This window comes from Ahaetulla prasina, chromosome 4, assembly GCF_028640845.1.
Source record: "Ahaetulla prasina isolate Xishuangbanna chromosome 4, ASM2864084v1, whole genome shotgun sequence".
NCBI lineage: Eukaryota > Metazoa > Chordata > Lepidosauria > Squamata > Colubridae > Ahaetulla > Ahaetulla prasina.
Window position 1 is genome coordinate 5,390,653 of NC_080542.1, and position 12,326 is coordinate 5,402,978.

The following is a 12,326-nucleotide window of genomic DNA, read 5'->3' on the forward strand; positions in this document are numbered from 1 at the left end:
GAATGTAACCATGGTTTAGAGAAGGGTTTCCTTAAAAAAGACCATTTTTCAGGCTGTTTTCAGGCTGTTTTTTGGGCTTTTTTGACCGTTTTTTGGGCCGTTTTCAGGCCGTTTTCCGGCACTCCAGCACCCGCAAAGACCACTAGCCACTGCGCATGCGTGTGCTGGAAACCAGAAGAGCAGCTGACGACAGCGCGCGTGGCCAGAGAGAGGGCTTTCCGTGTCACCTCTGGCACATGTACCATAGGTTTGCCATTACGGCCCTAGGTCAAAGTTGCTTCATGTTTTCATTGGTCACTACAGGAACTGTTGAGGACTACCTGTAGAATAACTCTCAGTGTTCTGTCCTCCCTCGCCTCAGTCCAATGATGGCTTAATTAGCCGTCACGATCAGCTCTGGCAGTAGAATAGCCAGTGTCTGCCAAGAGCCTCCGTTGCCGGTGAGTCACCCAGAAAACAAACTTCAGCTCTTAATCAGTGGATTTGCCTGTTACAAAGAGACACACCAGCTCTCGCTGCCTTTTATATCCTGTGGGGTGTGGCTCCATGACTCAGCACTTCCTAGGCCTGCCCCACCCCTGCTTCTGTTGTTCCCTCCTCTCCTGCCTATGAAACCTAGGGTCCAGCCAGGCCTGATTGCCGTCAGCTGGGTCTGCAGGCGTGGCCTGGGGGGGGGGGGAAAGAGTCAGGGGATGGAGGCCTCGTTATCTCTTCTATCTGGCCTGCCTCTGGCTCCTGGAGCTGAGCCAGGGAAGCCGGTGCTCCCGAGGTAAGTCCTGACGGCCCTTCCCTCTCACTATCCAAGTCACTTTCTGGCAGGAGGCCCGGCTCAGGGGGCACAGACACAACACTCGGCCTAGGTCAAAGTTGCTTTATGTTTTAGCACCCCCAAGGTGCCCGTGCCACTCCCCAACACTCACTCCTGGTTGTGCCCCTCGTCTTCAATTTCCTTCTCTCGTCTCCTTTTTTTTTCCCCCGCCTTCCTTCCCTCCTGCCGCGCAGAATGGGTGATGCAATGATGGCCGAATTCGGGGCAGCAGCTCCTTACCTTCGCAAGTCGGACAAGGAACGCCTGGAAGCCCAGACTCGGCCCTTCGACAGCCGGAGCGAGTGTTTCGTGCCCGACGAGAAAGAGGAATTTGTCAAAGGCAAAGTGATGAGCCGGGAAGGGGGCATGATGACCGTGCAGACGGAGAACGGCAAGGTGGGTGGACGTGGAGAAGAGGGGTTCCGGAAGGAAGGTGGTGTGGTGACGCAGGCCCAAGTAGGTAGTAGGAAACTCAGTCAGTGTAAAAAGAAACAAACTTTATTCAAACAGCTGAGAATTACTTCATTCTCAGCGTCGTTCAACTAAATTAAAGCAAATTCTTCCCAACACAAATTCCTCAGTCCTATCACCAACGTTGGTCCAATTAGGCAAACTGCCAAAGGCCTTTCTTGGCAAAACATTCAGAAGACACTGATACAAAATGAATACAACAAGATGAAGCTATCAACATTGTTTTCCGGCAAAGAGCCCAAACGCCATTGCTGGTCTTTTAAGCCTTATGGGAGGGGCCAATCATCTCTTGGCTTTACTCCTGAGTCATCCTCTTTGCTTGAGCTGCTCTTGCCTTCTGGCATCTCTTCTCATGTGTGCATTAGGAACAGGCTCCTCCTGTTCCTCTGGCTCACTACTGTCTGCCTCTGGAGGCTCTGGAGTCCGCACATCACTCCCCAATGGCCCTGGCCCCACCTCTGCCTCCAATGCAGAGCCCTCATCCGGACCTTCCCCAGCTTCCAGGACTGGCCCATGCTCTTCCTCAGCCTCATCACTGTCTGATAGGTGGCCATGGAGGTGAGATGGTTGGGATGGTCTCCAAGGTGGACTGGTGAGAATTTGTAGAAAAGCTGGGTTCCAGAAGAAAGGTGGCCATAGAGGTGATATGGTTGGGATGGTCTCCAAGGTGGACCGGTGAGAATTTGTAGGAAAGGTGGTTCCAGAAGGAAGATGGAGAAGGAGGAAACCTGGTTGAGATGGTGTCCAAGGTGGACCGGTGAGAATTTGTAGGAAAGGTGGTTCCAGAAGGAAGGTGGCAAAGGAGGAAACCTGGTTGAGATGGTGTCCAAGGTAGGCTGGGGAGAATTTGTGGAGAAGGTGAGTTCCAGAAGGAAAGTGGCAACAGAGGAAACCTGGTTGAGATAATGTCCATGGTGGACCAGTGAGAATTTATGGAGAAGGTGGGATCCAGAAGGAAAGTGGCAACAGAGGGGAGATGGTTGAGGTGGTGTCCAACATGGACTGAGGAGAATCTCTGGGAAAGGTGAGTTCTTGGAGGAACCTGACTGAGATGAATTCCAAGGTGGACCAGTGAGAATTTGTGGAACTGTTGACTCTCCATCGGCCCAGGCTCTGCCTCTATCTCTCTCTCTCTCTCTCTCTGACATCTTCATTCCCTCTTCCTCCTCGGAGCTCTCAGGTTGCCTTGATGCTGGCCCTGACTCCCATACCGCCTCCTCCTCTTCCTCTGATTTAGCTGCTGGAGGGGCCGGCGGCCAACAGACCACAACAAAAGAAGCTACCTAGAACTAAAGAGAAATTTCCTGACAGTGAGAAGAATTAAACAGTGGAACAACTTGCATCTACGAATTTGTGGGTGCATCACTGGAGGTTTTGTAGATGAGATTGGACCACCATTGGTCGGAAATGACATAGGGTCTCCTTTTTGAGCAGGGGGTTGGATGAAGGCCCCTTCTGTCATGTCCCACCCCCCACTCCGACGAACGAGTCAAGGAAGTCCGTAATCAATTTGGCAACGAAGCCTCTGCAGCTTGCCAAGTTCCTCCGAAGTTTCTCAGGGCAGGCAGAAGTCCAAGTTGTGACTTCAGCGATAGGGTCCGGTATCAGCAGACTAGATGAGACTTTGCTTGACTCAAGGTTGGAATGCCAAAAGCAGGTCCTTTATATAGGCTATGGGGTGTGGCTCCATGACTCAGCATTTATCCAGGCCTGCCACACCCCTCCTTCTGCTGGCGTCGCCTCTCAGATCTCTGGAAGCGAGGGTCCTCCCACTCTGAATTGTCTTCAACTGGATCTGCTGGCAGCTTCTGGGAAAGGGAAGGGTCAGAGGGAGTAGGGCCGAGTAATTCCAGCACCTGGCTGACGTCCTGCTCTGACAGCTGAGCCAAAGGAACATACGCTGCATGAGTGAGATTTATTGGGCTACTCCTTTCACTCCTGGAATCCTCTCCGGGCATGGGGCCAGGGCCGGGGGCTGGAGGCATGACAGGCCGTTCATCTTCATTATCGGAGTCTGATAAAAGGCCCAGTTGGAGACAGGAAGGGCCCGGCTGAGGAGAGGAGGGAGGACGAGTCACAACACCTTCCAACTCTGTTATTGTGTTAGTTTCCAGAAAATTAGGGATGCTTCCCACACCTCTTTTCCTTCCTTGGGCTGAGATGTCTCTTATCTGATCACTGACTTGTCTGCCAAGGTCATTCTCACAGTCCAATTACACCCGGCCAACCTCTGTTCCTTCTTCCCGACCCTTTTCAGACAATGACGGTGAGGGAGGCTGACGTCCACCAGCAGAACCCTCCCAAATTCGACAAGATCGAGGACATGGCCATGCTGACATTTCTGCACGAGCCGGCTGTGCTCTACAATTTGAAGGAACGCTACGCCTCCTGGATGATCTACGTGAGTAAAGACGTCCATCCTTGTGGGCCACACTGGAAATCGGGGTTTATTTTCTCCCCTAAGCACACCCCTCCCATTTCCAGCAATCTCTGTTGATGTCGTCTTATGGGATCTACAGAGATTCTCAATCATCCAGGGTCATTGTTGTCCCAAAGGCAACTGGACTTGAAGATGTTTTGCTCCTCACCCAAGAAGCTTCTTCAGTTCTGACTAAATGGAGGAGGATAGAAGGATTTTTATTCCTTGCAGTCGTCTGGTCGTTAGTACTCTCTCTGAGGCCACTTGGAGGTTTATCTGAGCCCTCAGGATCAGGCAAACCAAGCCAAGCCATGCCCACAGAACCGGTCATAAAAAAATATTGGGATTTCACCATTGATTTCCATGCATCCAAAATGTGGACTCCTGGGAGGGAAGGGGTGGAGTGGGCGGGGCCAGCCAGGAGTTCTCCGAACCGCACAGAATCTTAGCTAGAGGTTCTCCCGAACCCCCAGCAGCCCACTCCTAAAAGGTAAAGGTTCCCCTTGCACATACGTGCTAGTCGTTGCCAACTCTAGGGGGTGGTGCTCATCTCTGTTTCAAAGCCGAAGAGCCAGCGCTGTCCGAAGACGTCTCCGTGGTCATGTGGCCGGCATGACTCGATGCCAAAGGCGCACGGAACGCTGTTACCTTCCCACCAGAGGTGGCCCCTATTTTTTCTACTTGCATTTTTTACGTGCTTTCGAAACTGCTAGGTTGGCAGAAGCTGGGACAAGTAACGGGAGCTCACCCCGTTACACGGCAGCACTAGGGATTCGAGCCGCCGAGCTGCCGACCTTTCGATCGACAAGCTCAACGTCCTAGCCCCTGAGCCACCGTGTCCCTCCTAGCCCACCCCTAGAATCATGCAATTTTGAGTGAAATTTTTGGTCTTTTTCTTATCCCAGACGTATTCAGGTCTCTTCTGTGTGACGGTCAACCCATACAAATGGCTCCCCGTCTACAACGCTGAGGTTGTGGCTGCCTATAGGGGGAAAAAGAGGAGCGAAGCCCCTCCCCATATCTTCTCAATCTCCGACAACGCATATCAGTACATGCTGACAGGTAGGAAACCTTCAAGCAGATGTTGCCAGGTGGTTCTTGAGCGCCTGTAGAAGAGAAGAGTTGTAGCCCAGGGTTGAAATGAGGGGCCCTTGGGGCTCTCTGAGTTTGGTTGTTTTCTTGCAGATGTTTCATCACCCAACTAGGAAACATCATCAGCGCTAGCAGGGAGGGGGGTTTTCAGAGGAGAAGGAGGAAGAAGAGGAGGAAGAGGAAGAGGAGGAGGAGGACTGTGAAGTCCTCTGAGCTCTCCTTTCTTGAAGGAGTTTCATTACCAAACTAGGGAACATTATCAGAGCTAGAAGGGAGTGTGGTTTATGGAGTGGAGAAGAAGGAGGGGAGGAGTGGGAGGAGAAGGATAAGGAGAAAGGGGAGAGGAGAGAAGAGGAGAGGAGAGGAGAGGAGAAAGAGGAGGACTGTGGGATAGTCGGTGGTCTCTGAACCTGGTTGGTTTCTTGCAGATGTTTCATGACCCAACTAGGTAACCTCATCATCTCATAGAAGAGAGTGGGGTTTGCTCTCTTTTTATATACAAGTGGCTCACCCCATCAGTGTCAATGGGAGTGTTCTTGGTGGTTCCTTGATTATGCTGTTGTTAATTTCCCAGCACGTGGATGGACTTAACCATAGTTTCAACAGGGTAGCGATGAACACCCTAGAGACTAAGCCGAGTCCAAAAACGCTAGAGAATTCCAGGAAGCCTGGCATTCAGGCAAATCAGCCATCAACAGACACACAGAGATAAGCAACAACTACACACCATTCAAAAGTGGGAAGCGAAAAGCGAAAAAGGAAACAAAAAGACCCTGACACCTCCTCACCATCAGTTAACACCAGTGATGGGGTTGCACATAATGTTGCTACCGGTTCGCCTTGCACGCGCACACTCACTTCATGTGTGTGCATGCCTGCCTGCCTTCTGCACATGCGCCCGGCCTTCCGTGCATGTGCTTTGCTCTCGCGTGCGCCTTCCGCGCATGTGCCCGGCTTCAAAAACGTGCCTAAATAGGACGGCATAGAGTCAGGACAGGCCCACCCGAAATTTCCGCTACTGGTTCGAGCGAACCGGTCTGAACCGGCTGAATATCACCTCTGATTAACACCCAGATGAGCAGAGACTAACACCAAGATCAACAGTCAAGAAGTAAACAATGCCCCAATCAAGGAACTACCAATGCAGACAAGCGAGCCAAGAGTAAACAACAGCCTAATCTAGCAACTGTCGCCAAAACAGTCCTAAAATCGGACGCGGCTGCCTTAACGACACACCTCGTTAGCAACGGAAATTCTCCTCCCAGTTGTGGCCGTAAGTTGAGCGCTGCCTCTGGATGGTGTCATTCGTGGTCAAAGATGAACGGATGGGTTAAATTCGGCTCCACTCTGAGCCCATCTTGATAGTTGCTATTTTCTTTCAGATCGAGAAAACCAATCTGTCCTCATCACGTGAGTATCGGAATGCATCTTCTCGTTCAAGTTTTACAAGCTGTAGGACCGTGACGGCGAACCTATGGCACGCCCAGCTCAACTCCACCATGCATGTGTGTGCACGCCTCCCGTCAGCCAGTTGATTTTCGGGTTTCTGGGGCAGGGGCGGGATGCATGTGGGAGATGCACAGGCGGTCTCGTGTACATGCGCAAAGGTGGGAGAAGCACTGGAGGACCGGTGTGCCTCTGTGTGCCAAAACAGGCCACAGGTGGTGGTGGGGGTGGCGCCCACTCCTTCAGCCTGTTTTTGGTCCCAGGGGAGCTCCGGAAATTGGAAGAACAGTTCCCCGGCATGCACCGGGAAACTGAGCTTCCGGTCTCCAGCATGCACATTCATGCCAGTTACCTGGCCGTTCGGTTTCTGGTGCGCATGCACACGCAAAGACCAGCTGGCCAACATGCATGCGCGCACTAGAAACCGGAAGCTTTAGCTTCCCGGCGCACACATGCACGCCAGGGAGGTGGTTTTCCGGTTTTCAGCATTCGTCGACGCAGGAAACCAGCTGGTGGCACACATGTGCATCCGAGGTGGGTTTCAACAGGTTCTGACCAGTTCTGGAGAACCGGTAGCAGAAATTTTGAGTCATTCGGAGAACCGGTAGTAAAAATTCTGACTGGGCCCACCCACATTTAATCTCTGCCTCCCGAGTCCCAGCTGATTGGGAGGAAATGGGGATTTTGCATAATATTCCCCTGCCACGCCCACCAAGCCACACCCACAGAACCGGTAGTAAAAAAAATTGAAACCCACCACTGATGTGCATGCTGGAACCCGGAAGAGAAACGGGCGACAGCTGCCACGCCTGGAGAGATGGCTTTGCGTGCCATCTCTCCAGCACGCATGTCATAGGTTCACCATCACGGACATAGATGAAAGCTACTCAGTTTTCCCACATACACAACCCTCCCTCACCTTATTCTGTCTCCTTTCCAGTGGAGAATCCGGTGCCGGGAAAACGGTCAACACGAAAAGGGTCATCCAATACTTTGCCAGCATCGCTGCCATTGGGGACCGCAAAAAAGAAGCCGCCAACTCCCCCAAGGTAGTTCTTATTCTGGTTTTGGGGTTCGATAGTCCAACCCAATCTGCTTCCCTCCAGATATGTTTAACTACGGGTGATGGGGCTAGTAGGCTAACATCTGGAGAACATCAACTTGGAAAAGCTTCTCTTATAGCAGTGGTTCTCAACCTGTGGGGCGTGACCCCATTGGGGGTCGAATGACGATTTGCCAGGGGTCGCCTAAGACCATCGGAAATATGGGAAGTATACTTGAGAGTCGAAGAATCGCGCTCCAATGGTTGACTCCACAAGCCAGCTGCAGGCTCTTCAAATCGCGAGCCGAATTCGGCTTCAGGCGCGTTGAATTAAAAAAGAGAGAAATCTTTGCTCTGATGTCTCCCTCTCAAGCCAGCTGCAATCACTCCCAATCGCTAGCCTAATCTGGCTTCAGGCGCGATAAACTTAATAGGGGAGGAGTCTCCGCTTTAATGCCTCCGTCCTCAAGGCAATCGCAAGCAGTTCAGATCGCTAGCCAATACAGCTTCAGGTGCGATAAATTCAAAACGAAAATAATTTTACGGTTGGGGTTGCTGTGTCATGGGGAATTGTATTAAAGGGGTCACAGCACTATAAAGGTTGAGAACCACTGTCTTATAGCATGTGTCAGCGTTCCAGAAAACCCCTCTTGCAGAAAAGACTCCGAAGCAAACATCTTTCAAAGTTCTTTTACTAGCATAGGTAATCTGGCACAGTTGGTTGAATTCCAAATCTGGGGATCCGGGTTCCTCCCTCAGTAATACAAACTCCAAAATTCCCACCCTCAAGACCCCTCTGCCGATCACATGCTCCAATCTTCAACCGTCCCATCTCGAGACATCAACCCGGCTACTCCTCCTCCAGATGTGTGAGCTCAACCTGACCTTGATCAGCAGGAAGAATGTTGTTATGGCTAATAGCCCCTTGTACCGTCACACACACACACCCTCCTACTTTCCCACACAGTAGAAAGCGGCAGTGTGTGGAAGCCTTCAGCCTAGCATGGCTTCCAAAGCTGACAACATGCTCCTGAGAAGATGTTTCTGGCATTTTCTAGAGAACATCGACCTCAAGAAGCTGGAAAACATCAACTTGCAGAAGCTTCTCTTATAACATGCTCCTGGTACTTTCTGGAGAACATCAACATGGAGAAGCTTCTCTTATAATATGCTACTTTGAAGATGTTCCTGGTATTTTTTGGAGAACATCAACCTGGGGAAGCTTCTCTTATAACATGCTCCTGAGGAGATGTTCCTGGCATTTTCTGGAGAACATCAACCTCAAGAAGCTGGAGAACATCAACTTGCAGAAGCTTCTCTTATAACATGTTTCCTGAAAAGATGTTCCTGGTACTTTCTGGAGAACATCAACATGGAGAAGCTTCTCTTATAACATGCTACTTTGAAGATGTTCCTGGTATTTTTTGGAGAACATCAACCTGGGGAAGCTTCTCTTATAGCATGCTCCTGAGAAGATGTTCCTGGTGTTTTCAGGAGAACATCAACCTGAGGAAGCTTCTCTTATAGCATGCTCCTGAGAAGATGTTCCTGGTGTTTTCAGGAGAACATCAACCTGAGGAAGCTTCTCTTATAGCATGCTCTTGAGAAGATGTTCCTGGTGTTTTCAGGAGAACATCAACCTCAAGAAGCTGGAGAACATCAACTTGCCGAAGCTTCTCTTATAGCATGCTCCTGAGAAGATGTTCCTGGTGTTTTCAGGAGAACATCAACCTGAGGAAGCTTCTCTTATAGCATGCTCCTGAGAAGATGTTCCTGGTGTTTTCAGGAGAACGTCAACCTGAGGAAGCTTCTCTTATAGCATGCTCCTGAGAAGATGTTCCTGGTGTTTTCAGGAGAACGTCAACCTGAGGAAGCTTCTCTTATAGCATGCTCCTGAGAAGATGTTCCTGGTGTTTTCAGGAGAACGTCAACCTGAGGAAGCTTCTCTTATAGCATGCTCCTGAGAAGATGTTCCTGGTGTTTTCAGGAGAACATCAACCTGAGGAAGCTTCTCTTATAGCATGCTCCTGAGGAGATGTTCCTGGTATTTTTTGGAGAACATCAACCTGGGGAAGCTTCTCTTATAACATGCTCCTGAGGAGATGTTCCTGGCATTTTCTGGAGAACATCAACCTGAGGAAGCTTCTCTTATAGCATGCTCCTGAGAAGATGTTTCTGGCTTAACATTGCCAAAATTGAGAAACCCTGTTCTACGGTCTCATTCAGGATGATGGGTTAGGAACTGTTTCTATGGAGATGATGGGATGAAAAAGCAAATTATCTTTTTTCTCATCTGGAATTTTTTTCTTTTTTTTCCCTTTTTTTTCTTTTTGGTCTGTTTGGTTCCTCTTTAGGGGACGTTGGAAGATCAAATTATCCAGGCCAACCCTGCCTTAGAAGCCTTCGGCAACGCCAAAACTTTGAGGAACGACAATTCTTCCCGTTTTGTGAGTGTTCCAAATCTAAAGTTGGATTTGAGCAGAGGGGGTATTCAGCCGGTTTGAGCCGGTTCAGACCGGTTCGCCCGAACTGGTAGTGGAAACTGCAGGTGAGCCCGTTCCGGCACTGTGCCATCCTATTTAGGCACATTTTTGAGGCTGGGAGCATGCGTGGAAGGGGCGCCTGCGAGCAAAGTGCATGTGTGGAAGGCAGGCGCGTGCACGTCAGTGGTGGATTTCACTTACCTTTGTTACCGGCTCGCTCGTGCACATGCACTTGCTTCGCTTGCGTGGGGTGGGAATGGAGATTTTGCAGTATCCTTCCCCTGCTACGCCCACCAAACCACACCACACCCACCAAGCCATGCCCACAGAACCAGTAGTAAAAAAAATTGAATTTCACCACTGCCTTGCAGGGTGGAGTCTGGGCAACTGAATGGAGCTGAGTGTTTACTGGCCGGATGCCCTTCCCTGTTGCCAATCTGGAGTTTTGTTCGGCAGATATATATTCTCATTGTGTCCAGAGAGAGAAATATCCGCCTCTACCTAGGATCGAACTCATAGCCTTCTGATTGTGATGCGAGAGCTCCACCTCACTATTGAATTTATACTCGTTTTTCTACTTAGGGTAAATTCATCCGAATTCACTTCGGGGCAACCGGCAAGTTGGCGTCCGCTGATATTGAGACATGTAAGTCACCCTGGTTAACCACCTGTCCGTCTTCTTTCCCTGGCCAACATCCAGTCTAATGCCTTCCTAAGCAATAGGGCCTCTTAACCAACCCACCGATGCTGGTTGAGTATTTTAGCAGTTACAAACCTGGTTTAGATATCTAGGGAGATTCTCCGTAATCCAGGTTCGTGGTTGTCCCAAAAATGCTTTTTTTCAAGAGGCAACTGGACTTTCTGGTTGTTTGTTTCTTTTTTTGAAGATGTTTCGGTTCTCATCCAAGAATCAAGATCACGTGAAGTATTAGCACCGCTTTATAAAAGGTGGGACGCGGTGGCTGAGTGGCTAAGATGCTGAGCTTGTCGATCGAAAGCTAGGCAGTTCAGCGGTTCGAATCCCTAGTGCTGCGTAACTGGGTGAGCTCCCGTGACTTGTCCCAGCTTCTGCCAACCTAGCAGTTCGAAAGCACATTAAAAAATGCAAGTAGAAAAACAAGGACCACATTTGGTGGGAAGATAACAGCACTCCGTGCACCTTTGGTGTTGAGTCATGCCGGCCACATGATCACGGAGACGTCTTCGGACAGCGCTGGCTCTTTGGTGTTGAAACGGAGATGAACAGCGCCCCCTAGAGTCGGGAATGACTAGCATGTATATGCGAGGGGAACCTTTACCTTTACCTTATAAAACCCTAGTGTAGAAAGTTAGCACCAATGGTGGTATTCAGCCGGTTTTACCCGGTTCGGGCAAACTGGTAATAGCGGTTGCGGAAGGCTCCACCTACCCGCCCAGACATCATCACACTTTGACGCTCTGCACATGCACTCACATTTGTGAACCGTAGCAAAGGTAAATGAATGCCACCCCTCTCCTAGAAGAATGAACACTTTTATAATAAGGCAGAATATTATATTTCCTTATTTATTTATTTATTTTTATTTATTTATTATTTCCATTTTTATACCGCCCTTCTCCCGAAGGACTCGGGGCGGTTTACAGCCAAGTAAAAAGTAATACAAAAATTAGGAACAATTTTAAGAAACTAATTTAAATTGGCCGAAATGCTAAAAATCTACTAAAACCCCATTAAAAACTAACTAAAACTGTTAAAAAAAACTATTAGGCCAGTCCTGCCCGGTGAAATAAAAGAGTCTTCAGCTCACGCCGGAAGGCCCGGAGGTCAGAGAGTTGGCGCAACGTTGGAGGTAGTTCGTTCCAGAGGACTGGGGCCCCCACAGAGAAGGCCCTCCCCCTGGGGGTCGCCAGCCGACATTGTCTGGCCGACGGCACCCTGAGGAGACCCTCTCTATGGGAGCGCACTGGTCAATGGGAGGCCACCGGTGGCAGCAGGCGGTCCCGTAAGTAGCCCGGTCCTAAGCCATGGAATGCTTTAAAAACGGTCACTAACACCTTGAATTGCACCCGGAAGGCAACCGGAAGCCAGTGCAGCCTGCGCAGGATAGGTGGTATATGGGAGCCTCGAGCCGCTCCCACTATCACCCGCGCGGCCGCATTCTTAAAGGAGAAACATAGCCCCCAAGTCTTTCTTAATAGCCCCAGCACTGGGCCAGCCTATCTGCAAGACAAAAGGCTTTCAGCTCCAGGATGATGGGAGCTTATCCCAGGGGGTTCGCAGGAGGTTTGGCAGAACCTCTAGCTAAGATTCTGTGCAGTTCAGAGAACCCCCAAATCCCACTCCTGGATGGCCCCGCCCACCCTGCTCTTCCCCTCCCAGGAGTCCCCACGCAGCCCATTTTGGATGCAGGTAAATGCAGGGCGCGCGTGGAGGCTCAGGGAGGGCAAAAAAATGGGCCTACCGGAAGTTCGGGAAGGCTGGAAATGGGCCTGTTTCCAGGTTCTGGAGGGCCTCCGGAGCCCGGGGAGGGCAAAAACACCCTCTCCACCATGGTGCAGGAGGCCGACTAGGCCACGCCCACCATG

General features: G+C 50.5%; 1 protein-coding gene across 1 annotated transcript in view; it reads left to right on the top strand.

Moving 5' to 3' along the window:
* The window catches only part of LOC131198695 (myosin-6-like), a 98,526-nt gene that overhangs the window by 6,330 nt on the left and 79,870 nt on the right, over positions 1-12,326 (top strand). The window contains exons 3-9 of the mRNA XM_058183607.1: positions 1,003-1,204; positions 3,537-3,680; positions 4,604-4,760; positions 6,173-6,200; positions 7,177-7,285; positions 9,633-9,725; positions 10,344-10,407. Of these exons, the coding sequence (XP_058039590.1) occupies positions 1,004-1,204; positions 3,537-3,680; positions 4,604-4,760; positions 6,173-6,200; positions 7,177-7,285; positions 9,633-9,725; positions 10,344-10,407 (796 nt within the window). The 5' untranslated portion in view covers position 1,003. The remainder of the gene's footprint in view (positions 1-1,002; positions 1,205-3,536; positions 3,681-4,603; positions 4,761-6,172; positions 6,201-7,176; positions 7,286-9,632; positions 9,726-10,343; positions 10,408-12,326) is intronic.